The sequence below is a fragment of the Gigantopelta aegis genome, chromosome 4 (genome assembly GCF_016097555.1).
Source record: "Gigantopelta aegis isolate Gae_Host chromosome 4, Gae_host_genome, whole genome shotgun sequence".
Lineage (NCBI taxonomy): Eukaryota > Metazoa > Mollusca > Gastropoda > Neomphalida > Peltospiridae > Gigantopelta > Gigantopelta aegis.
Window position 1 is genome coordinate 6,093,941 of NC_054702.1, and position 26,525 is coordinate 6,120,465.

General features: G+C 37.9%; 2 protein-coding genes across 3 annotated transcripts in view; one reads left to right on the forward strand and one right to left on the reverse strand.

The window, feature by feature from the left end:
• Positions 1-3,422: 3,422 nt before the first annotated feature.
• Positions 3,423-26,525, reverse strand: part of LOC121372563 (outer dense fiber protein 3-like) — a 33,004-nt gene continuing 9,901 nt past the window's right edge. Inside the window, exons 2-4 of the mRNA XM_041498962.1 lie at positions 8,697-8,801; positions 5,516-5,623; positions 3,423-4,570 (exon numbers count right to left, since the gene is read on the reverse strand). Of these exons, the coding sequence (XP_041354896.1) occupies positions 4,062-4,570; positions 5,516-5,623; positions 8,697-8,801 (722 nt within the window). The 3' untranslated portion in view covers positions 3,423-4,061. The remainder of the gene's footprint in view (positions 4,571-5,515; positions 5,624-8,696; positions 8,802-26,525) is intronic.
• LOC121372562 (CD2-associated protein-like) overlaps positions 22,237-26,525 on the forward strand; it is a 55,579-nt gene continuing 51,290 nt past the window's right edge. For both annotated transcript variants that reach the window (XM_041498960.1, XM_041498961.1), the window contains exons 1-2: positions 22,237-22,371; positions 25,814-25,971. In XM_041498960.1, the coding sequence (XP_041354894.1) occupies positions 22,368-22,371; positions 25,814-25,971 (162 nt within the window). In that variant the 5' untranslated portion in view covers positions 22,237-22,367. The remainder of the gene's footprint in view (positions 22,372-25,813; positions 25,972-26,525) is intronic.

A 26,525-nucleotide genomic window follows, 5' to 3' on the forward strand; every position in this document is an offset into this window, starting at 1 on the left:
TGCATTCCAGGCATGTGTGTGGCAATCATAATTAATGCTTTAATTACCATGTTTGTCGTACGTCTTCAAATTGTTGCAAAATGTGTTTTTTAGGATTACTTTCGGGGTGTCATTTGTGCTTGTGCGTGTTTTATTTTATTTTGTTGTTATTTCATTTAAATTTCACGTATTAGGTTCTGGTAATACGAGCTTATTTACCATACAATGTTCTATATCTGTCATGGGACAAATGTTTGAACAACCGCTGCATAAAGAAGCAACCTTACTCAATGTAACGAGGAGAATGAAAATGAAGAGGTTGAATACATGACATGTATATCATGAAAACATGATACTGTGTTAGGTCATTTGTCCTTGATCATTTGGGTAGTGTACTTGTACATTAAAAGTGATAAAGTATCAGCAATCATTTTGTCGTTATTGTAATGCTGTGAATATATGGCATACTAGTACCTTCAATTGCCGCGTTATCATTGTTATGGTGATCACTGTTGTCGTCGCACTATTACACAGTCTTTGACATAAAATTTCTTTGTCGAAAAATGCAATGTTAAAGTGTATGTAAATTACATAGAGAGAGAAAATGGAAATGATAAAAATAGAAACATCAGTCACTTGTGATTTGCGCGCTTATGTCCATTTATTATTTAGAAATACAAATACATACATCTATCAAAAAAGCGTAGTTACGTTTGGTGTCCTCGGATTGTTCCAATTGGTCAAATGTTGGGACTCAGTTCTTGGATTAATTATTTTATGTTATATTATTTATGTTTTATTATTATTTTATTTATTATGAATACCCTTTGAATTCGTAGTATTAATATTTGTACTGTGATAGAGTATCAGCTCGTCGTTACCTTTTGACAGCACACTCCGACAAACGTGTAATGGGGCAATTAACTAGTGCCGGGAAGTAAGTATTCATAATTGGTAAATACCTAGTTATCTCACTACGTGGAATTCATTTTATATCATTTATACAAGTTGATCTACTTCCGGTGACATTGTCACGAAGTCGAGCCCTCCATTTGCTCACTGGACTGGTTTACACGCCTAACGTTGAATGACCAATAAAGTTTTGTTTCTGCAAGCTCTCTCTCTCTCTCTCTCTCTCTCTCTCTCTCTCTCTCTCTCTCTCTCTCTCTCTCTCTGTAAATCATTGCACTACTAAAGTAGTTTGTTCTTTTGTGGTAGCGATTTCAAAAGCTAGGATTAAGGAGCAGTCTGCTTGTATGTTACAATTAGGGTCGAACCTAGCTGGGGACAGTGGCTGAGAGTGGTGGGGGTAAGGATAAAGACGAAAAGGAGTCTAGCTCCCCCTCCCATGTTGTGCTAGGTACGAGCCTACAGTAAAACAGTATAACTTTATCGGTGCCGTCAATCTTAAAAACCCCCAAAAAACCAAAAGCCAACAAAAAAACAGCAACAACAAAGAACACAATTAACAAACAAAACGATTTTAATACTTGGATGCATATAAATATAGGTTTTAGATATATAATTTGTGTTTGAAAATAAATACACTTTCACACGTAATAGTATGTTCCATGTAAGTAGCTCGTTTTTATACGTGTATTTATCGGTATATATATATATATATATATATATATATATAGTGTGCATTTTCAATGAACCAATATTCATTTATATCGACAAGATTAGTCCAATAACATAGATACCAATGCGTATGTATACCTGATATGCAATAACAGAGCGCTGGATGAAATAGGCCTACAGTTGTAGCATGATCTCGGTTACACGTGACTACATTGCAGCAGGAACGTCGAATACAGTTTGGCGGGGGAAATTTGAGTGCAATGCTGAAATCGCCACGTGGATCAAATACAATGAATTTTTTAAGATAAAGATTCATGGAATTAATCACCATTTTGCCAAATACCCATTCGACTCTGCATTGTGCAGGGATACGGTTTTGACCATGCATAACGGTTTTGTCGTTCAGATGTACAAATATAAATTGAAACAAAGACGAACAAAAGTTTCACTTCTAAATATAAAAAATAGTTAACATCACAAATAGGTCAATAGAATATACACAGAATATATATTTTTGTTAAAACACGTGCATTTATTTTTCATGAGTTACAAAACAAAACTGAAATATGAAATGAAAACAAAACTAATTTAAAAGTGCATGTATAAAGACATTTGAAGAACATGAGAGGATAATACTGATAGTAAATTTGATCACAGTTGGCTTGTCATCACCATAACAGTTATATGAAACAAAGGACCTATACCTCGTACCAGAAATATAGTCTTAAGTACGTTTGTTATTAATACGTTTTGTCTTGACGTAAAGAGAAAGGGAAATCTATTTTGGAAATAATAGAAATATATATATTTTATTTTAAAGTTTAAAAACAGCTCAAGATATAAATAAAACAGCAACACCCACCCATACTAAAAAGGTCTTCTGGTTAATGAGTTTAAACTTATATTTTCTATTTAATATTCCTTTATTGATCTATCTTAACTTTTTTTTTAAATCTAGAAAATATAATTTCAAACTCCTACGAGCAGACGACATTCTTTACTATGAGTAACCATTATCATTTTATATATCTTGACCAATGTGTTTAACATATCACACAATAACAGAACATTTTTGTTATTTCCAAAAGAGTTTTCCTTTGTTACGTCAAACTAGACTAGAATTATTGACTTAAAAAACCAACAACACTTGAAACATTTGCTGGTATGAGTTATAGGTCAGAAATAATCTATTATAACGCTTCGAGAGAGAATCGCATGGCAGTTGAACTATATACAAAAAGCAGAATTGCACGGGATACGTGACTTGAAATACACCCTTCGTCTACCTTCCTTTTCAGATAATGCTCGCTACCACAGGCCGTTTAGCAAACATTTTAAAGAGTCAAAAACAATAGTGCAATATGTTTTCTGATTTACGACAGCACAGCCATCATTCAGTTATATAATATATACTCTTCAAAAAAAGTAGGGGAACTCTAATAAGAATTTACAATTGCTAAAATTGTATGTATATTAGCTGTGGAGAATGGTTATATGATAATAGTGAATTCATTCGGCAAACATTACAACCGGTAGTTCAGTATTACAGTAGATTTTATGACCATCAAAGATCTTTAAGGACGATTGGGGTCAGAAGTGAAATTCGAAAGTTGACGGGTTTTTTATCAGTAAATCGCAAGTTCAAACAATAAAAATGACTAAAAACAAAATGATAACAACTGTATGATCAACAGAATGAAAAAGATTGACAAAAATAATGTTCCACAGTGATTAATAAACCTTCCTGGAAATTGTCAAAATCGAAAAATACACCCCACGCACGTGTACGTGATGTATGTGCAAACTATGGAATGTGTTTCGGTGTGTTGATAAACAAACCTGAACGTTCTTTACTAGGATGTCTGTGGTCAAAACGTATCTTCGGTCTAATAGTTGATATTAACATTAATATTTCAGGTTACGCTACTTTTTTTGAAGAGTATATATGTGTATATATAAACAATGGAATATGACGACTATAGCAGGCTGAATAAAAGTACTTTTAGGGAATTAAATGTGGGGTTTTTTTTCAGGTAATATTTTTCTGCACTAATCTGCCATGCGATCCCGCTATTAAAAACAATTATCGTTGTTTGAGAATGTTCTTAAACCATGGAATGAACCACTGTGAATTATAGTTACTGAAAAACTGAATGTTTAATTCCAGTAAACCCTGGCATCTGTGTGTGAATACTGAATCACAGACAGTCATAGGTCTACTGTATATATGCTTAATTTCCTACATCGGAAGTTTCAGGGCCTGGCACCTACCCTGATCTACTATTTAGTACCCCTGTGATGATTTTTTTTTTAAAACTGCAGTTGAATCCCGTTAGCTCGTACCCCGTCGGTGCTCTAGAAAAAGTTCGGCCCATCGGGTAGTTCGACCTAACTATTCGGTCATCATCGTGTAAGTGTAACTCGGGACTTTGTTTTTGATTCGAGCGTTGCGGTGTATTCGACCCTTCCGTGTTCGGCCCAACGAGATTCTACTGTATTTCTTAAAATGACACGTCTGCTAACGTAAATACTGGAATAGCTTTGTCCGAGTGGTAGCCGCCAATCGAGTACCCAGGACTCCGCTTCTTGTCGGAGAAGTTATTTTTCAAGTCGTACGCGCCTGGTCCGGGAGTTATCATCTTGAACGTTGGAAGCGGAGTCCTTCCTTTGAGTGTGATCCTTGACGAGGTAGTGTTGCCTATGGACTTATCTGAAACTCCGTACTGCGCAGGACCGGGAGTTTTAGCCCAATCGTATGACGAACTTCCGTGATCTAATCGACCTTTTATGCCAGCTGCTGGACCCGTCTTGTAGGGAGGGGCGGCTTTTTGCCCCAGGGTGGTTGGAAGGTTGTAGAAGTTGGATCCTGGTGTGATTGACTTGTCAGGTAGCTCGTGCCTCAAACCAAAGCTGTAGCTGGGGGCCCGCTTTGCTCTCGGCGACACAATGTCCGACCTGTAGACATTGGGTCCAGGACCGAAATTGTTCCTGTGATCACCAAACGGTGAACCTGCAAAAACAATCGTCTTTGTACTATTAATCTATTGTTTTACGTTCTGTCTTGTCTGTCCAGATTCTAATATATTTCATAAATGCAAAAACAAACTTAACGACAGACAATATAAGCAGGCATGTTTTTGCGCCATTAACAGTTGATACCAAAAGTCTCATTCAGTATTTTGAAATAATTTTGAATATAAAATATTCACATAAGCACAAAAAACTAAGAGGAAAAGAAATGGAGAGAGACAGAGAGAGAGAGGGATAAGAAGAGAGAGAGAGAGAGAGAGAGAGAGAGAGAGAGAGAGAGAGAGAGAGAGAGAAAGGGAGGGGGGGTAAGGAGAGAGAGAGAGAGAGAGAGAGAGAGAGAGAGAGAGAGAGAGAGAGAGACTATTGAGGGATAGAAATACAGAGGAGTGAGAGAGACGTGGAGGAAAGTTAAAAACAAAAAGAGACGGAGAAAGATACAAGGATGCCTTATTGTTGTTTAACGACACCACTAGAGCACCTTGATTTATTAATCATGGCTATTGGGTATCAATGTTGACATATAGTCTTAGAGAGAAAACAAGCTACATTTCTTTCCATTAGTAGCAAAGGATCTTTTATATGCTCTATCCGACAGACAGGATAGTACATCACACAGCCTTTGATATACCAATCGTGGTGCACTGGCTGGAACGAGAAATAGCCTAATGGGCCCACCGACGAGGGTCCATCCTAGACGGACCGCGCATCAGGCGAGCGCTTTACCAGTGGGTTACGTCCCGCCCCGACTAGGATGTAATGAGATAGAAAAAGAGGAGGGAAGAGCAATAATCGTAAACATGTCACTCAATAATAAGCAGAACGGCAACTTCAGTCTGTCTTATTTGCAACACAATTATTCATTAGTTCCTTGACAAATGAATACAGTAAATAATTTACTAAACTGACTGACTACTCTTAAACTCACGTGATCTGGGTCTCCCGCCGAATCTCCCTCCCACGATTGTGTACCTGCCACGAGGAGTGCACTCGTGCGTCCTGTATGCACCAGGACCAGGGTTGTCGATGGCATTATCTAAAAAAACACATCTCTAATATAACATAACTGTGACACCAGAATAAGAAAACAATAATGCTTCAGTTCGACATGCATGTAATAGCCTGTATTGATCTTTAACTGTAACCTGTATTCATAGTATAGTTTATTAGCTTTAAGCCTTCCGGCTCTAGGCATTACATTTTATATGCATTTTCATAGACGTATAACGTGTATCCTGGCACTAAAATAATAACGAACTGTTCGTAAAGCCACGCGTGTCGATACGAAGTTACGAACTGTACGTAAGCCACGTGTGTCGATACGAAGTTACGAACTGTACGTAAACCCACGTGTGTCGATACGAACTTACGAACTGTAAATATACCTATAAGCGTATCCACGTGAAGTTAAGAACTAACGTTTACCCACAGGTGTATATAATATATACATATACGCAATTACGAAGAACTGTAACGTATACCCACATGTTTGTGTCCACAGGATTATACCACAGTTACGAACAGTAACGTATACTTAGGTGTATCTATACGAAGTTACTCACGGGTATCTCTATTCGAAACTATTCGAAACTTCAAACTGTAACGTATATTCACGGGCGTATCAATATGATGTAACGAAATGGATACAATTTCACTAAGAATCGTAAGTTTACGTCTGCGACTAGCAGTTATACCAGACGAACGTTTACACGTGTCGACATCTATTTCACGCAGACAATTACATCGTTATGGAAGATGGGGCATTTTAAAACTACATATATTATTTTTATTATTTAAGCATATAGAACAGAAAATCCAATTACGTTTGGTGCATATATGACACCGCACTCCACATTGGTTTCACTACGCTGGCTTATCCAGGTCAAAAACAAAGCCATGATTTTGAAAGTGGAACACTTTTGACGGGCTCGTACCGATCTCGGTTTTCATTGGCTTATCACAAGTATAGAATTCCCCAAAAAGAGATCACGTGAGATTTCGCAATTTTTGAACAAATTTAACTGTCTTGATTGAGGGGTCGTCTCATATCTCCAAAACATATTTATATCCATAGAGGTATGGTACAACGCCTTTTCAGGGGTCGGTGAGTGGGGGATTTGCCTTGAAATTTTGACAGTGGCCAGCTGTTGGCATACGCGTTACATGTAAGGGGGTGTTACTAATTACGTAACGCACTAGGGGTAGAGGAAGAGGGCACTGTGTTCGATTTACGTAACATTTTTCAAGACTATATGTAATTTTTATTCATTACTTAGACCTAAAAAAGTGTTTTTTTGAAATGCGCGGTCAGTTTAGGATCGATCCCCATCGGCGGGTATACAAAAAGACCATGGTATGTAATATCCTGTCTGTGGGATGGTACATATAAACAATCCCTTGCTAAAAAAAAAAACGTAGCGGGTTTCCAAGGCGCGTGTGCAGGGATTTCGGCGGGGTTGGGGTTATAGACTGTGTTAAGCGAAGTTTATATGGGGCCATGCTCCCCCAAAAAATACATTTCAATTTTTTTTAAGCTTGGGCAAGTAAGGGTTTCGACCTCCAATACCCTCCACTGCACATGCACCCGATTCCTCTCTAAGATTATATGTCAAAATTACCAAATGTTAGACATCCAACAGCAGATGGAAGGAAGGATAGGATATGTTTTATTTAACGACGCACTCAACACATTTAATATTTACGGCTGTATGGGGTCGGATGATTATTAAATCAATATGCTTTATCTTTGATGTCGTTAATCCCCCCCCCCCCCCAACTTTACCCTTTCCAAACGAAATAATATTTATTTGAATTTGTCGATTTTAACACGTAAAATTAAGAAATTAAGAACGTTCATTGTCTACTTTAGTACATTTTATTTTAAAAATATATACATGATTAATGTGTTACTAGTATACAAACTAAACTTTGAAAGTTCTACTAACACTTTATAAAATATCAATTCTGAAATAGGAAGGTACGACTGTCAATAATACGTTGTGAAGATCAAACCGGTTTTAACTAAAGACTCTAGTACCGTATCCTCAACCGAACGTTTTTCGTACAGCGCAAGATTTCTCTTTTAATTTTTTGAAACGAACGCTACAATTTGAAATCGGCAAACGCACGTGTTAACTGAAAGTGACAACAGGCTGTCGTTTGTGTTTTGCCGAGCTATGGCGGCACAGGCGACGAATCAAGCGTATACTTTGACGATATCCGTTCATAGCGAACACACACGACTTTTTTAAAAGTGCAGTTGAGCTTGTATTTCACATTTGTACATGATGTTATAATATGGTAACCAGAGAATGTAACTTTAAGGACAAAAGAAAATGAAATAGGTGTACTTCTAACTGTATTTACCGGCCTCGGTGGCGTCGTGGTAGGCCATCGGTCTACAGGCTGGTAGGTACTGGGTTCGGATCCCAGTCGAGGCATGGGATTTTTAATCCAGATACCGACTCCAAACCCTGAGTGAGTGCTCCGCAAGGCTCAGTGGGTAGGTGTAAACCACTTGCACTTGCAGTGATCCATAAATGGTTCAACAAAGGCCATGGTTTGTGCTATTTTGCCTGTGGGAATCGCAAATAAAAGATTCCTTGCTGCTAATCGGAAGAGTAGCCCATGTAGTGGCGACAGCGGGTTTCCTCTCAAAATCTGTGTGGTCCATAACCATATGTCTAATGCCATATAACCGTAAATAAAATGTGTTGAGTGCGTCGTTAAATAAAACATTTTTCTTTCTTTCTTTCTAACTGTATTTATTGTACTATAATAGTAATAAGAATTGTGGTTTAGTCGTAAATTAAAACTAGGCTTACGAATCAATCTCAAATGACGTCACACGCATGCAATTCGTATGGCGTTGTCATGACATTAGTATATCAGACTCTATTAGAGTCTGGAGTCTAGACTCTAAAAGTTTTATAAGCACCATGTCTGGAACGTACTTATACATGCAGTTACAGATGTCTTTATATGAAAAGTAACATTTATATTTTAAGGAGGTGTATCAAGTTCCAAATAGCAAATATCTATAAAATATTATTAAACTCACGTGTATACATTAATACAGACAACAGACACACGTAGTAACGTATACTCACAGCTGTATCTCGATCCGAATGAGTATGCAGGAGCACCCTGTTGCGTCGGGTGCCGAGTGTTTCCGAAGAATGGCGGAATGGAGTAACTAAATGTCGGACTGGGAGCTGGAAATATTAAACGAAATTAGTTTATTAAAAATGCATTTACAGATGAATGCCGGACTTGAAATGTAAAGGAAATGTACATCCCATACGCCATTTCCACCCCCCCCCCCCCACCACCACCGCCACGTATCTGTATGTATATAATTATATGGTAAGTGTGCACACTTGAGACTAGACGGGGCGGGACATGGCCCAGTGGTAAAGCGTTCGTTTGATGCGCGGTCGGTCTAGGATCGATCCCCGTCGGTGGACCCATTGGTCTATTTCTCGTTCCAGCCAGTGCTCCACAACTGGTGTAACAAAGGCCGTTGTATGTACTATCCTGTCTGTGGGATGGTACATATAAAAGATCCCTTGTTGCTAATCGAAAAGAGTAGCCCATGAAGTGGCGACAGCGGGTTTCCTCTCTCAATATCTGTGTGGTCTTTAACCATATGTCAGAGGCCATATAACCGTAAATAAAATGTGTTGAATGTGTCGTTAAATAAAACATTTCCTTTGAGACTAGACTGTCGAAAAAATGAAAAAAACGTTGATAAATGTCGTTGTTCGTTGTTGTTGTCGGAGGGTTTGTTTTGTGAGTTTTGTTGTTGTTTTTTGGGGGGTGTTGTTTATGGATAGTTTTTTTGTAGTTTTTTTTTTTTTTGGGGTGGTGGGGTGGGAGGTGTTTACGATTTATGGTAGGTAGTGGCTGATCCAACAATACATTTGTTATATGGCCGGTCGAATGAAAGATCACCGGAGCAATAGAAATAGGCTTTGATCTCCTAACAGTGGAGAGGAGAATACGATCTCGTGTCTGTCACACCGCCAATAAAGCTGCACTGACTTCACAGACTGTCAGTTTTGAGAGACAGATCCAGGCATGGAGCACGGACGGGGGGGGGGGGGGGGGGGGGGGGGGCTGGTGGACTCTAATCCCTCCAATAATGCTGAATCAAAAATATTATTGGTAGTATATCTTAAGACAGAGAAATTGCATTGCAGGGCATATATTTTTCAAAATGTTCCGGGGGAATATACCCCCGAACACTCTAGAAACTTTGCTATGCACCCTCGATCTCAGTCCCCACCCTACTTGCTTCCGGCGTGTCTGAGATATACGCTAGATGCGACCGAGTTCATTGGTAGCATGTCCTGCATTGTGTACAGTTACAAATTATATCCGCGCAGTTTTCTCACTACTACGTCAGTAAAACGTCAATTCCATTTTGTCTATTGTATGCCGACATAAAAGCTGTCTGCAGTTCTTTTAATACCCAATCTGTATTATAGTTTTTGAAGCCATGATTCAAAGTCATTTGTGAACGTAGCTCATAAAAAATCACAGTTAATCATCATTTGTTTTGGTCTGTGATCAATCGCTAGGAAAACGATATAGTTCGAAGTCGCGTTTCGCAGAGCTATATAGGCATATCGATTAAACCATGTGTCATGAATGTACTTATTTGATGGGCAATAATTTCATTACTGGCGTCATACTTCATAACAGTAGTCCATATTGTTTTTTCATACTTTATCAGAGCAGATGTAGCTTAGTGGCAGAGCGCTACTTTGGTGGGTCGCAGGATCAATCTTGCCCGGTGGACTCGGTGTTTTTCCCTTTCCAACCAGTGCGAACGACTGGTGAATGTAAAGGTCACTGTATATACTGGTCTGACTGCGAAAGCGCATATTTGATATCCCTTGCTACTTTATTGTTGGACTAGCTCATACGTCGACTGCAGTCAGTCTCTCTCTCTCTCTCTCTCTCTCTCTCTCTCTCTCTCTCTCTCTCTCTCTCTCTCTCGTTCTGTAACTGTCTCTGTCTCTCCCTCTCTCCCTGGCCCTGTATCTCTCCCTCTCTCTCTCTGTCACGTTCTCTCTCTCTCTCTCTCTCTCTCTCTCTCTCTCTCTCTCTCTCTCTCTCTCGTTCTGTAACTCTGTCTCTGTCTCTCCCTCTCTCCCTGGCCCTGTATCTCTCCCTCTCTCTCTGTCACGTTCTCTCTCTCTCTCTCTCTCTCTCTCTCTCTGTCACGTTCTCTCTCTCTCTCTCTCTCTCTCTCTCTCTCTCTCTCTCTCTCTCTCTCTCTCTCTCTGTCTATCTCTGTGTCTCTGTATCCGTCTCTCGCTCTCTCTCTCTCACACACACACACACGTTCTCTCTCTGTGTGTCTGTCTCTCTCCCTCCCTCCCTCGCTCTGTATCTTTCCCTCTCTCCATCCCTCGCTCATCTCTCTCTGTCTCTCTCTCTCTCTCTCCCTCCCCCCCATCCCTCGCTCCCCTCTCTCTCTCTCTCTCTCTCTCTCTCTCTCTCTCTCTCTCTCGCTGCACCATTTTACACCCACCCCTCCAGGGTACTCCTAAGCACATCCTGAGAATGACGTATCTTTTATATAGGAAACAATGTGCTCTAGTGGTGTTGTTAAACAAAATAAACTTTTATTTTAAAAATTAATATATTTTTATCTATACTATAGGCTGGTGGGTTTGGTCCTCACGCACATCCGCCGTGATAAATAAATAACCACACTCTCTTGTGTTTCGCAGGAAATATATGAAACGTGTTTCGCCCGTACCGGCGACTGGAGGCAAAACATCCAACACGAGCCAGTAACGGACCATAACGGTCAGCTGGACAAAGTGGTCACTAATTAACTAGGGTTTAGAGGAATTCGTGAAAACAGGCGCCTGCATAATTCAGACATGGACACAGGAGGGGCTAACGTTGTGAAGTTATCACGGCATACAGCAGTAAATGTGAAATGTTCATTAACCAGAAACCGCAACACTAACACGTATAAACATCCTCAGGGCCATCTTTGATAGTTCAGGTAAATACACCATGTTTGAAATTCGTACTATTAGCTGAATAAATAGATAAATAAATACATGTGCATTTAAATAATTAACGTTTATTTTCATGATAATTGTTGACCCTAGGTTCTGAACGACATCGTTGCAATCAGACAATGCAGTTGCATGAAGAGAGAGAGAGAGAGAGAGAGAGAGAGACACAGAGAGAGAGAGAGAGAGAGGCTCGCATGATATTGACAATACCGAAAAACACTGGTAATAACCTATATACATATATATATATATATATATATATATATATATATATATATATATATATACACACAAACACACACACACACACACATACAGAGAGACGGACACGTTAAGATCTGCGGGTGTTCTTGGTGGCTGTTTGGACTCAAGCTAACTAGCTAAAAAGATAGCTAACGACAGATTACCATCTGTTGCGTGGTCTAATTACTCGCTTGTCCGGGACGCAGTTCTATTGAACAATCGAAGAATGTGATAAATATTTTAGTATTCTACGGCACTGTGTTACGTCAAATATCTGGCAGGCAATAAACACTTATTGTATTATCAATGGTTCTCATTTCGACACATCTTCCGTCTTACAACTACATGCATAACACATTATTCAACCACAAAAGTGATATAATTTATTGTTTTTCTGGGTGCGTGTAGAGTGGTAATATTACTGGAAAAGAGAGAGAGAGAGAGAGAGAGAGAGAGAGAGAGAGAGAGAGAGAGAGAGAGAGAGAGAGAGAGAGAGAGAGAGAGAGAGACTTGATGAATGTGCATTGGTGTATGAAATTAAGGATAGACAGACAGAAAGAGACAAAAAGAGACAAATACAGAGGCAGAATCATTTGGACAAAGATGGAGAGAAGTGAAAATGTGTGTATGTGTACTATGTGTGTGCGCATGCGCGTGCGTGCGTGCGTACGTGTGTGCGTGCGTGTGTGTGTGCGTGTGTGTGTAAGTAGTATCAGTGTCCATTTGTTCGTCGGCTGTTTACGTGTAAAATGATATCAATATACTATAATGTTGAAGCTCGTTGATCATAGTATCATAAATTAAACGTAAACATAGTTCTCTCTTGGCAACACAAAAGACTATTAAGGCGAATAATGTGCTTCTTTGTAGTTTGACCAGATCGATTTTTTATTAATATTATAGAACATTTTTCATAAATTATACTATACGCGTGTTGTCCACAAACGTGTATTTCAAAATAATTACGTATACCATTTAAGTAAAACATGAAATAAATAACACATTTTAATTTAATAAATAAATATTTACTTATGGATGAATGGATGGATGGATGGGTGGATTGGTGGGTGGATGGATGGATGGATGGATAAATAGACTGATGGATGGGTGGATAGATTGATGGATGAATAAATATTTAGATAGAAATAGATAGAAATAGATAGACAGACAGACAGACAGACAGATAGACAGGCAGACAGACAGATAGATAGATAGATAGATAGACAAACATACAGATAGACAGACAGACACATAGCATATATAGAGGAAACTCCCCGAGTGTCTTGTGATATCATAACTTATCAGCACGAGTTGATAAATTCGAGTGCTGATTAAATAGAATAGATAGATATCAGGTGATTTCTATATATATTAATTAATGCTATGTACGTACGTATGTATGAATGAACGAATGAATGAATGAATGAACGAATGAATGAATGAACGAATGCATTACTATAACGCACTATTACGGCCACTAATTTAAAAGCTGAGAGACTAACATATGCTATAATATTAAAAAGGTGAGAGAAATGAAAGCGCTATTCACATGAACATAGTCGTCGACATAGAACATAGTAATCGATATAGAACATAGTCGTCGACATAGAACGTAGTCGTCGATATAGAACATAGTCATCATCATAGAACATAGTCATCGATATAGAACATAGTCGTCGATATAGAACATAGTCGTCGATATAGAACATAGTCGTCGACATAGAACATAGTAATCGATATAGAACATAGTCGTCGATATAGAACATAGTCATAGAACATAGTCGTCGATATAGAACATAGTCATCGACATAGAACATAGTCGTCGATATAGAACATAGTCATAGAACATAGTCATCGATATAGAACAGTCGTCGACATAGAATATAGTCGTCGAGATAGAACATAGTCGTCGATATAGAACATAGTCATCAACTTAGAACATAGTCGTCGATATAGAACATAGTCGTCGATATAGAACATAGTCGTCAACATAGAACATGAGGCACAAACTGAAGCACAAAATGTGTAAGTGGTTATGCCAACGGTAGGTTCTGGGTTCGCAGCCCGGTACCGGCTCCCACCCAGAGCGAGTTTTAATGACTCAGTGGGTAGGTGTACGGCCACTACACCCTCTTCTCTCCCACTAACAACTAACCAGTAACCCACTGTCCTGGACAGACAGCCCAGATAGCTGAGGTGTGTGTGACCAAAACAGCGTGCTTGAACATTAATTGGATATAAGCACGAAAATAAGTTAAAATGAAATTAATGCCGAAGTTGAAATGATCATTGCCTGTGGCACAATTCAAATTATGATCTGCACTCCCCGAACCGAGCAGTTAAATTATATATTCTCGTATTTGAATTACATTTCAATATACACGCCGTCATACAAGCCTCGTTGTCTAGATCTACCTCGACTGGTAATTTCCTTTGTAGCTCGGTCACAACACCTGTAGAGCACACACCTTTGTTTACCTGGAAATGTGATTACGTGTTCAATTAAATATACACCGTATACGTCAGTACAGTTATGTTGAAATTAATTACTAGCAAATGCCAGGATCTCGGTTTTCATATTACCAAAATTGTTAAACAAATCCTTCTCATACATGTCTATGTAAAACCATGTAACTGTTAATTTACAACTCGTCGCATACAGGTACACAGATTTGTAAAAATTACACTGTACGCCATCTATATTGTCATTGTTTCCCTGACAACCACTCGTTTTAGCTACATGTATATTACTACAGAATAAAAAAAATGTCTATTGTTAATTGGTTAACTAAAGGTACGAGGGTGGAACGTACCCGTGGGCCGGTAATATGACCGCATTTCGCCGATTCTATTATGTCTGTCTGATCGATGTTTTAGTTTATCAAAGCTAAGTTTTAATTTAAACCCCCCCCCCCCCCCCCCCCATATTATTGGTTCGTTTATTAGATACACTTGAACCGAATGATAAATCTCAACGTACGTGTTCGAATAACGGTAATCGGGTGGGGTATTTTTGGTCTTAAAGTGTATTTCATAGTTTTACTTTAGGAAAGAAAGAAAGGAAATGTTTTATTTAACGACGCACTCAACACATTTATTTACGGTTATATGGCGTCAGACATATTTAAGGACCACACAGATATTGAGAGAGGAAACCCGCTGTCGCCACTTCATGGGCTACTCTTTTGGATTAGCAGCAAGGGATCTTTGATATGCACCATCCCACAGACGGGACAGTACATACCACGACCTTTGTTACACCAGTTGTGGAGTATTGGCTGGAACGAGAAATAGCCCAATGGGTCCACCGACGGGGATCGATCCTAGACGGCCCGCGCATCAAGCGAACGCTTTACCACTGGGCTACGTCCCGCCCCTTACTTCAGGGAGGAACGTGTACAGTTTGTGTCTAGTCTTCTTCTTCTTGTCGTTCCTTCTAGTAATGATATCACAGGGAGATGTTTGCTGCCAGGATGAATCTCACAGTCTTCGTCTTCTTGTCGTTCCTTCTTATAATGATATCACAGAGAGATGTTTGCTGCCAGGATGAATCTCACAGTCTTCGTCTTCTTGTCGTTCCTTCTTATAATGATATCACAGAGAGATGTTTGCTGCCAGGATGAATCTCACAGTGACACGGAGGGATTCATGGTCTCCATAATGTTTTTCTTCTATGTTCTTCGGTCTAGTTATGTCAGTATTTATATGATTATATTTAATTCAGAGAGACATGTAGTATTTTGTATACGGAATATTCTTACCATTCTAATGAACAGCTTATATATTATATGTGTTGAGGTTTCAGATTATATTTTACCGGCCTCGGTGGTGTCGTGGTTAAGCCATCGGGACATAAAGCTGGTATGTACTGGGTTCGCAGCCTGCTACCGGTTTCCACCCAATGCGAGTTTAACGACTCATTGAGTATGTGTAAGACCACTACACTGACTTCTCTCTCACCAACCACTAACCCACTGTTCTGGACAGACAGTTCAGATAGCTGAGGACAGCATGATTGAACCTTAATTGGATATAAGCACGAAAATAAGTTGGAATTAATTAATTATATTTTTAAAATACAAACTAGTATATTTTCTTCACCATTGTTTTTCTCTTTACTTGTTATGATTATGATGGAATTAATTTGGTAAAGAGACTGCCAAAATTGGTCTTAAATTAATAATTGCGTTTCTTTTGTTGTTCAGTGTGTTCATATACAAACCACAAAGTAGTCTATCTTCCTAGTCTTCTGGTCGGTTTGGTTTCGTCTTGGACCAGATCGCCTTAAGTAACGAGTCATTTAACATGGGAAATGTCTCCGTCAAGAACCGTTATTAAAAACACTCGGACAGTGTCCTGGAACTAATCGTTGTTTATGTCCAGGTATTTCAATACTTTAGATTAATACAGATAAGTATTATAAACGAATCCCATTCACCTCTTTGCACACGAGTTTATGATGTGTAAATTATTAAACATTTGTCTGTGTTTATTACGACTGTAGGACAACTACGACCAACACAGGAATAGGGCTACTGAGTAATTATGAATCTAAATTGTAAAACCTATATTAATAAATATTAATACATGTAGATAAATAAATAAATACGTAAAATTAATGTACAAATGAATGAATGAATGTACGAATGAATGAATGAATGAATGAGTGAGTGAGTGAGTGAGTGAGTGAGTGAGTGAGTGAGTGAGTGAGTGAGTGAGTGAGTGAGTGAGTGAGTGAATAAACAATATCAAAATAAGGTCACTTTTTGGTCTGCTTGTATGTTCTTTATTTTGTAATTCCTCAGCATGTATTATTAAAATATCCTGACATACATTAAATACCTACATACTATGACTTGAAGTCTTGTTTTGTCTCCTGTGCAGAGCCGCTGGCGATACCAGATACTGTGCCACAGAGCGGACGTACTTGAACCAGAGGTGGATATGTAGTTTAGTAAGAAAATTAAAAGTATTTTAAAACAAGCTGATTCTTGTTTTTGAGTGAAATTTATTTTATTTAACGACACCACTAGCGTACATTGACAAATGAATTATCGGCTAATAGATGGCAAATATTTGGTAATTATGACACATAATCTTCAGAGGAATTTTTCTATTAGCGTAAAAGGAGCTTTTATATACAGTTTCCCACAGACAGGATAGCACATACTACAACCTTTGATCTGGTTTTTGAGCCAATAAACACGTTGGAATTAATGGTGGATAATTTCAGAAGAACCTTCTATGTAATGTATACATTATCGGTACAACAAATAATAGTACAAGAAATAATAATAAAATATAGCCAAATTAGCACAAAATATTTTACACTTCCTAATGACTAGGGCGAATGAATTTTTAATATTTAAATTACAATAAAGCCAACAATGTAAATTTAAAAATATAGATAGAATATCGAAAACCAGATAAATCACAGATAAAATTATAGTCCCACAAAAAGGAGGAAATATAAAACAGTAAAGGTTATTGTAAAAAATTAATTATTAATTATTAATATTTAAAAGATACTGAAACCAGTTTTGAATGAAATAATTAAAAGATATTGAAACCAATTATGAATTATTCAGGGATTGTGTGTTGGAATTTTAGCAGGGGGTCTAGACTGTGGGATCGAAGTTTATGAGGGGTGGAATGGAGTCATCCAATTATGAATTATTATGTCTAAAAGATATACTGTAACTAATTATGAATTATTAAGCAATACTGGGGGGAAAAGCATTCATAATAAAATACTACTTGCCATTCGAAAAGCTTGCTTTGCTTGACGTGCTTTGACCGCCTGTCATTCTTTCTTTTTATGACCGAAATCCTGAAGACAACACCCGCCGGAAACTCGGAACCTTCTCAGTGTCCAATGATTTCCTGTAGCAAAACCCTTTAAAGTGATTAGCAACAGATCCAAATACCCTCACTGCCGTTGTCCCCAGCAACAGTGTTTACTGATTTTCAGAAGGCACCAGCGGTACGTGCGATAGCGCTGATCAAAGGAAAGTAATCTCTGTAACGTTTCGGCTGTGAACACTCCAACAAATAATGCACGACCATCGATATACACAAGATATGTCTGCACGCGAAACACCCAGCTTCCGTTGCGCCGAAACTAGTGTCATCAAAACAAAAACGCAAACGTTGGAAACGCCAAGAATCTTCGTTCTTATTCTTTCCTTTCTTTCTTTCCTTCCCTCGTTTCTTCTTCTTTTGTTTTGTTTTAGTTTTGTTTTTCGTCAGTTATTATTTATTGTTAAGTTAACCCTTTACCTGCCATCAGTTTGGTCCCCTTGTGAGAAACATGGTGTCGGTTATATGACGCTAAAGTATATTAATTGTATTCATATCGCCTTTCTGTTTGGTTGGCCTCTTCATTGAAGAGATATTGGCAGTTTATAACGGGCCGGTCGCTAAAGACATTGTTCTGTTTTCAATAAGCCGCGTCGTGACAAGCCATCTATGTAATGCTTTATTCGTGTTCGTTTTTAAAAGAACACAATCATTCCAGTGAGAGTGCGACAATCGTGGAGAGTTTACAAGTAGATCTACCAGAGTAATGTACTATGTGAGGCGTATATTAACTCGAAGATAGCTGGGTTCCATTGTAGGGACAGGTTTAATCTGTATTGAGTCCATACCAGGTATCTCACACGCGGTTAACTTATTATCAAGCTAGGCAAACCGTGTGCTTAATTTACTTAAAATGCCTGTTTATCACTTAATTGTTGTTAATATTCGGCGTGAGTGGGGCCACAGTATTAAGGTTTCTTAATAAAAAGCAGATATAGTTGTCAAAAACTAGTAGACACCAAAGATTCCAACCTGTCCGTCTTGCATGGACACACCTGACCAGATATTGTATGTTCTGTATAGACAGGTAGGTTTAACCATGAGAAAGGCCAAACAGACCGTATAATGAGCCATCTCAATGAAACATTTAAAATAATGGTGGCCTAGAAGACAGAATTATTTGATCGTTTGAACTCCAATACCATTTGATTTTTTTTCTTATTGTCTAATAATTTTTTTTATTAATCTTCTGCCTGACATACTGTAGCACTGGAAGTTATTCTGGCGAACAATTTGGAAACATCAGCAATTTGATTTCACCCTGAAATAAAGATTTCGTTGTTGTGATGCGACTGGCTAAAGTATGGGGCTCTATAATAGTTGCTTCCCGCCAAAAATATTTAGATTTTGTTTTGAAATGTCAAAGATGTTACCTCGAAATATGATACATACCAATAAGATATTATAACCAAATAACAGTAAAAAAAAAACCCACCTAAAGAATTAAGTTTATTAGAAAATTTATAAATTAAGGTGGCCAACAGTCTAAACGCATGTAGTTACCGCGTACTTGCTTTGCATATATGGAAGGAAGGAAGGAAGGAAATGTTTTATTTAACGACGCACTCAACACATTTTATTTACGGTTATATGGCGTCGGATATATGCTTAAGGACCACACATATTGAGGGAGAAAACACGCTGTCGCCACTTCATGGGCTACTCTTTTCGATTAGCAGCAAGGGATCTTTTATATGCACCATCCCATAGACAGGATAGCACATACCACGGCCTTTGATGTACCAGTCGTGGTGCACTGGCTGAAGCGAGAAATAGCCCAATGGGCCCACCGACGGGGATCGATCCCAAACCGACCGCGCATCAAGCGAGCGCTTTACCACTGGGCTACGTCTCGCCCCTTCGTTTTGACGGCTGTTTTAGTAGACTTGTGTGAATGTTTCTGTTTACTTTGTTTTGTTGTTAAAAAAAAGCTTTGTTTTTTGGTTTTAGAAACTACTGTAAAGGCGACACCTCACGAAACGAGTGCCTCGTACGAGAATAGCCGACTGAATAGCAACTGATGAAATCGTAATGTTTGTCTTGTAACAAAACAGTCGTATTGTACAAGACAATCGTACTGTGTGACATCGCCTTAAACGTCGAGTGGAAGCGCCTTACAATTTTAATGTTATCGAGTGCATTGCTCAAAGATTATGTTTGGTGTCGATTAATATGTAGTTATTCATTAAATAACAAACACAAGTTCAGTAAAAAAGGAGACATATATGGCACTTTAATTTGTAATAATGCACCTTTAATGACACCTTAATTATGGTTCTGAAAACCACGGGCGTAAAACCAATAAAAATAATGACTTTGCAAATGAAACGTTTCCGGCAAATCTTTCAGTTGTATTAAAGTTACTTTTCCCTCAAAACAAAGGGTTTTTAAAAACAAATTGATGATAACACGCGTTAATACCAGTAATATACCGGAACAATATAAAATTGTCAAAGTGTATAACAAAAACGAATCTGCCATTAGTATATTCAGTACCGTATATTAATATCTGAATCCAAATTGACCAAGAAACTTTCTACAGATTCCGTAAATAAAATGACGTTCCAGTGCATATATATATATACGGATTAGCATAGAATAATATTTCAAGCAAGTACATGTAATTGCCAATATATTTGATGACATTATTGGCATTGTTCACGTTATTCTGAGGGTGAAATATCATTATGTTCTCATTCCAAACTGTATGGGGCGGGACGTAGCTCTGTGCTAATTTTTAAAGCACTCGATGCGCGGTCGGTTTGGGATCGACACCCGTCGGTTGTCCCATTGGGCTATTTCTCGTACCAGCCATTGCACCACGACTGGTATATCAAAGACCATGGTATATGCTGTCTTGTCTGTGGGATAGTGAATATAAAACATCTCTTGCTACCAACTGAAAAATGTAGGAGTTCTCGTGCACCGCAGAGCAACCCGACGAGCTGTCCCTGGCTACCATGTCTGTGGGATCGTGCATATAAAAGATCCCTGGCTACCTAATGGAAAAATGTAGCGGATTTCCTATCTAAGACTATATGTTCAAATTACCAAATGTTTGACATCCAATAGCCGATTATTAATAAATCAGTGTGCTCTAGTTGTGTCGTTAAACAAAACAAACTTTTCCCCCAACCTTTGCCCCATGACTGGTACATCAATGGCAGTGGTATGTATTATCATGTCTGAGTTGACGTGTATATAAAAGATTCCTTGCTGATTTATTGTGTAGCTTATGTAATGGTGTCGAAATAGCCATTTGTTAGATATCAAATAGCCGTAGTTTAAACTGTGTTGAGGTGTCACTAAACCAACATTCCTTTCCTTTGTAGCTTGTTTTAGTACAGATCATAGTCTTCCTGTAAGCTCGTTAGATACATCACAATCATATGTAGGACCTATAGGTAGTACTAAACCAAATAACTTCCGGCTGGGTCAAAGTTCGAGGTGCACTTTTGATAGAGAAGTGAACACCACAAGTCCTGTGATTGGTGATAAATGTTAGTGCAAAAAATGTATGCAATTTTATTTCATCTAGTACCACTGTGTCAAGTAGCCTTGTGTTTGAAACATGTATGGGGTACCTGTAAAAAAAAGTACTCGAATTTTGTGCGGAACTAGGGTAGTCATAGACGCTACCCGTTATCTCAGAAATGTGCAACTTGACCCCCAATTTTTTCTGATTCACTTTAAGTGTGAGGGGTGGTAGTATTTATATCCGTGACGTTTATGTCGATTGATACGCTGCAGCTAGGAGTTTTAGCCACATATGTTACTATTGTCGTCTATGCAATTTGATTTGGTAGTATACACCCTATAGCAGGTGGGATCCAACTCGGTCGATAGCTCATCTGAGGTGCTTGGGTCGCAGGATCGAACCACCTCGGTGGACCCATTCTTTGACCTTTTTCCCCCGTCCCAATCAGTGTCCCGCGACTGGTATATCAAGGCGTGGTATGTGATGTCCTGTCCTGGGAAAGTGTATATTTAAAAATGCATTGCTGCCTTATCAACTGAGCTTCATCCCTAGTAGCCAGGTGGCGTCGTGTTGAAGCTCAGTTGATAAGGCTCTCGAAAGAGGTTTTTCTGTCATAGGATCCTCTGATGCTAATGGAAAACAATAGCGGCTTCCTCTAAGACTATGATTTTATGTAAGAATTACCAATGTTTTACACCTAGTAGTCGATGATTAATACACCAATGTGCTCTAGTGGTGTCGTTAATCAAAACAAACGTTTTGTATCTTGCATGTGGTGTGTCACAGTGACACCTGTAGCCTATTCTATGATTTCCTATCGGTTATTGGTAGAATATATTTATTCTGAAACTTTGGGAAAATATAGGTTTCAGGTTTTATTTAATTAATATTAATATTACTACCAAAAGGAAATAAATTTATGTCGGAAATTGAACAAAAATTAAAATTAAAATAAATAAATAAAACCAAAAATTGTGTACTCAGTCTTATTGGATTTTTTGCTAAATCTTTCAATAAGGATAACTCGCTTGCTAATGTTGGTCACGTGATTTGTGGCCATTTTAGTAGTGTCTGACAAGTTTGTGTTTATCGTGTTTTGTACAGAATATAAAAATTATACCGACATGTAGAGATGCATTTTTAGATATCTCGTTATAATGGGTATGTGATCCATCAAAAAATTATTTACTAATTATTTTATATTTTGTGGAATACTGTCGTTGATGCAGTTGGCAGTGAACTAGGAAGTGCCACTTGCCGATTTGGTGAAAAAATGTCAACTACTTCCGGTTTCCCTTTGCGTGATGATTAGTAATGTTTTTGTTTACAATAGGGTGTTGCCAACTGATTTTATTTTAATCTGAAAAATGTATTAATGTTTTGACATATCTGACATTTGTTTAACTGAATCATTCACACACTGTGCATTGTAAATTATATCCAATACTCATCTTGTCAGTTTTTATAGACTCGAGGAGCTTGGACATGATTTACTAATGGTGGGAAAATTAGGTTGGGAAATTCCAACAAATGTGTTGATGTATAAATTGTCATCATAATTTAAATAATACTTTAGGGATACTGTAAAGCTACAAAAACAATGTTTGACAATGTATCGTACAATACTACATTGATGATTGAGTACAAAGTCCCAGGAAGTAATTTTCTGTTTAAAAGTGGTGGCCAAGAATGTCAACTCATGTACCTTAGACTTAGAGATCCACAAACCCTTGGCTTTTGTGTGGCAGCGTATATGTTTTGACACTTGACTTTAATTTTTTTTTTTTTAAATTGGGTTATGTGGTACAGTTGTAATATAAGCAGGGATAGAAGTTAACGATGACCCCTCGCCCCAGGCGAATAGAAATCCCTGAGTACAGTTTAAATGGCGCTAGTCCCCTGGGCAAGTAATACTGGGCAGTTGTGACCAAGATTTATGATGCAGACAGTCAAACTATTGTGCCAATGAAACCTGTAAAATTTACAAACTGTAGATGTATTAAATTTTATCAAAATAAATTGACATGACAGATTGACAAAGTAAAAAAATATCGCAGTTTTGTTTGGTCTCGATAAATCCATATTTACTGCAAACACAATCAGAACTTTCTGATTTTTGTTTCCGAATTCCGTAAATTGTCGTAATATTGCGATTATAGATTTACTGAAACAAGGACGTATTTTATTTATATATTTTTGTTGACGGTATGCTATCGTTACCAACAATACAGTAAAAGAAAAAACAATTCTCATGCGTTTTTTATTTATTTAACATATTCCCGCCATGCAATATTTAACTTAACGTTAGGTGCAAATAAACTGGCCTATGAAGTGATTGGTCTGAGGCTTTGTGAGAGCTCATTTACAATCAGAAAACCCTGATGTGTGTCTCGGCTTCCGATTGTGGTTAATAAAGCAATCGGAACACCTCGATCGTCAAATCGGCCAAAGAGCTCCGAGTATGATAACTGACTACTTCAACTGACTTCAGCTATACGCCATGCTTCACAAACAGCGTGAAACGAGGAAGTGTATGTTTACAATTTCGATCGTCAGTATATCATTATATGAAAGAAAGAAAGAAATGTTTTATTTAACGACGCACTCAACACATTTTATTTACGTTTATATGGCGTCAGACATATGGTTAAGGACCACACAGATTTTGAGAGGAAACCCGCTGTGGCCACTACATGGGCTACGCTTCCGATTAGCAGCAAGGGATCTTTTATTTGTGCTTCCCACAGGCAGGCTAGCACAAACCATGGCCTTTGTTGAACCAGTTATGGATCACTGGTCGGTGCAAGTGGTTTACACCTACCCATTGAGCCTTGCGGAGCACTCACTCAGGGTTTGGAGTCGGTATCTGGATTAAAAATCCCATGCCTTGACTGGGATCCAAACCCAGTACCTACCAGCCTGTAGACCGATGGCCTGCCATGACGCCACATAGGGCGGTATCATTATATGTGTCATCTGACTAATACAGTAAACTAAAATGTGTTACAGTGACAGCTTGATTCTGACAAAATAATCTACTCAGATTTTTCAAATTTAAATCGCCATAACAGAATTTCACTCACATAGACGAGTGTTTCACTCACATTATTGCGCCCTGAATGTACATGTGTACATCCTTTTACAGGGTTCAAATTTGAAGACTGTTTCCCTCCTTACTTGCTGTAGTGCCCCGGAAATTGGAAATTGTTGATGGAAAATGTTGCGGTGCGCTACCTGGTTTGCCACCATTCCCTTCCCATACATTCCGTGTTATATTCAAAAAGTAAAATTGTAATTGGTAATTGATAAAAGACATTCTTATCCAATGAATTGCATACAAGCTAGAGACCAAGGCACCAAGGCTTTAGATTGCACCGAAGCTGAGATGATAAAGGGTGTGCCCAAAGCAAGCAAGTCCAGATTAAGTACAAACATGATAACCTCAAAAGATTTCACCTGAAAATCAGTGGAATGTTAAGCTGTAATTAGATTAAAATAACTTGAAATGCATTTTTGATAAATGTACGATTTTATTACACAATTTTTGGGTAAAGTAATCTCCTTAATCTTGTGTGTGTGTTTGTTTTTCCAAACTGTATTAAAGTTTTATACATAGAGGATTCGCCACAAGGGTTTTTTAATATGAAAAGTATCAACAATCTACCTTAATCAGTATTTGTCGAGGCTCTGCCGAGACAAAAACTGATTGACTAGACACAGTTGATATTTTACATATTAAAAAACTCAAGTAGTCCATTATATTTATCCTATAACACTTCTAAAATAATATTTTAATTTGATATTTAGTACATTGCAATACTAAAGTCACTTCCATTGGTAACACAATGTCATCATGATTAACACAAATTAGTTTGAGGTTGTGCATTTAACTAAATGAAAATCTTACACTGAGGTATACAGGTCTTGTTGGCATGTAAACAAATGATTCGTTGACTGCAACATTGCAATGAAAAAAACTAAAATTAAACAAAAGGAAAATTGGAAAGTGTGTGTGTGTGTGTGTGTGTGTGTGGTGTGTGTGTATTTTTTTGGGAGCACTTGTTTTTTATTAAAAATACCAAAAAATTAATTGAAATAAACATTAATGTAATTTATGTGCTTGCTTTAATAAATGAATGGCAAAAGATATAAAAGGCATATTTTATTAATTAATAATACCTTTTTGGGTGTTTTATAAAGGCAATTTTAGAATTAATTAGTGAAAAAGGTTTGTTTAATCTCAGGGCAGCATGGTGCTGATTAAGGCTAAAACAAATTAGGGAAAACACTAATATTATAAAAAAAGATTACAAGAATGTAAAATTATACTTACATGACTGTAACCATATAAAATATTTCTGGATATGAAAGATATTTTAAGAATTAAGACTAAACATTGACTCCAACATTGCCTTACTTAAAGTATCACTGTCTGTATGTAACTGGTGAGTTGCTGGTCACCATAATGTTCGTAGTAGCTCAAACTGGATTTTAAAGTGTTGTTTTTTAGTAAAGTTTGAAGTTAACGAAGCCTTGAGGCATGTGAGATCTTCACAGTTTTTTCCTCTAAAGAATGTAAAAGTGTTTCATGTTTGTATTTCAGTTGAGGCAGTTGTGGAGTTTGAGTATGTGGCAGAGCAGGCTGATGAGTTGTCGCTACATGTTGGTAATATCGTCAAGAACATTGTGCGCTCCGAGGGAGGATGGTGGGAAGGAGAGCTCAATGATAAGAAGGGAATGTTCCCGGAAAACTTTGTCAAAGTATGTGTCATCCCTGTTTAACAAAACTCATTCATATGTGGGAATATGTTCCCAGAAAACTGTTAAAGTACAATGTATGTGCTGGCATCCTTGTTCAGTGTTTCTGCCAGAAATAAATTTGTGGGTATGATGCTGTGGAACTGAATACAACCACATGGGGGTATGGGGGGCGTCCCCTAGAAAGAAAATGGGTTACGTTTAGGCTTAGGGTGAAGAAAATCGGACAGTAATAAGAGTAATTAATTTTGTCAAAAGGTTTTTTTTCAAATCTGGAAAATGTTTTGGGTATAGTGCCATACCTGTTTTACCCTCTGGCAGAAACCCTACTTGAATGTTTAGCAAAACTTAGTGATACGGAAATGTTCCCGGAAAACTCTCAAAGTATATTCCATCCTTGTTTAACAAAACTTGTTGATACGGGAATGTTCCTAGAAAATTTTATCATTGAGATATGGTAATGTTCCCAGAAAACTTAAAAAAAGTATGTGACATCCTTGTTTAGCAAAACTCAGTTATACGGAAATGTTCCCAGAAAATTGTCAAAGTACAGGTGA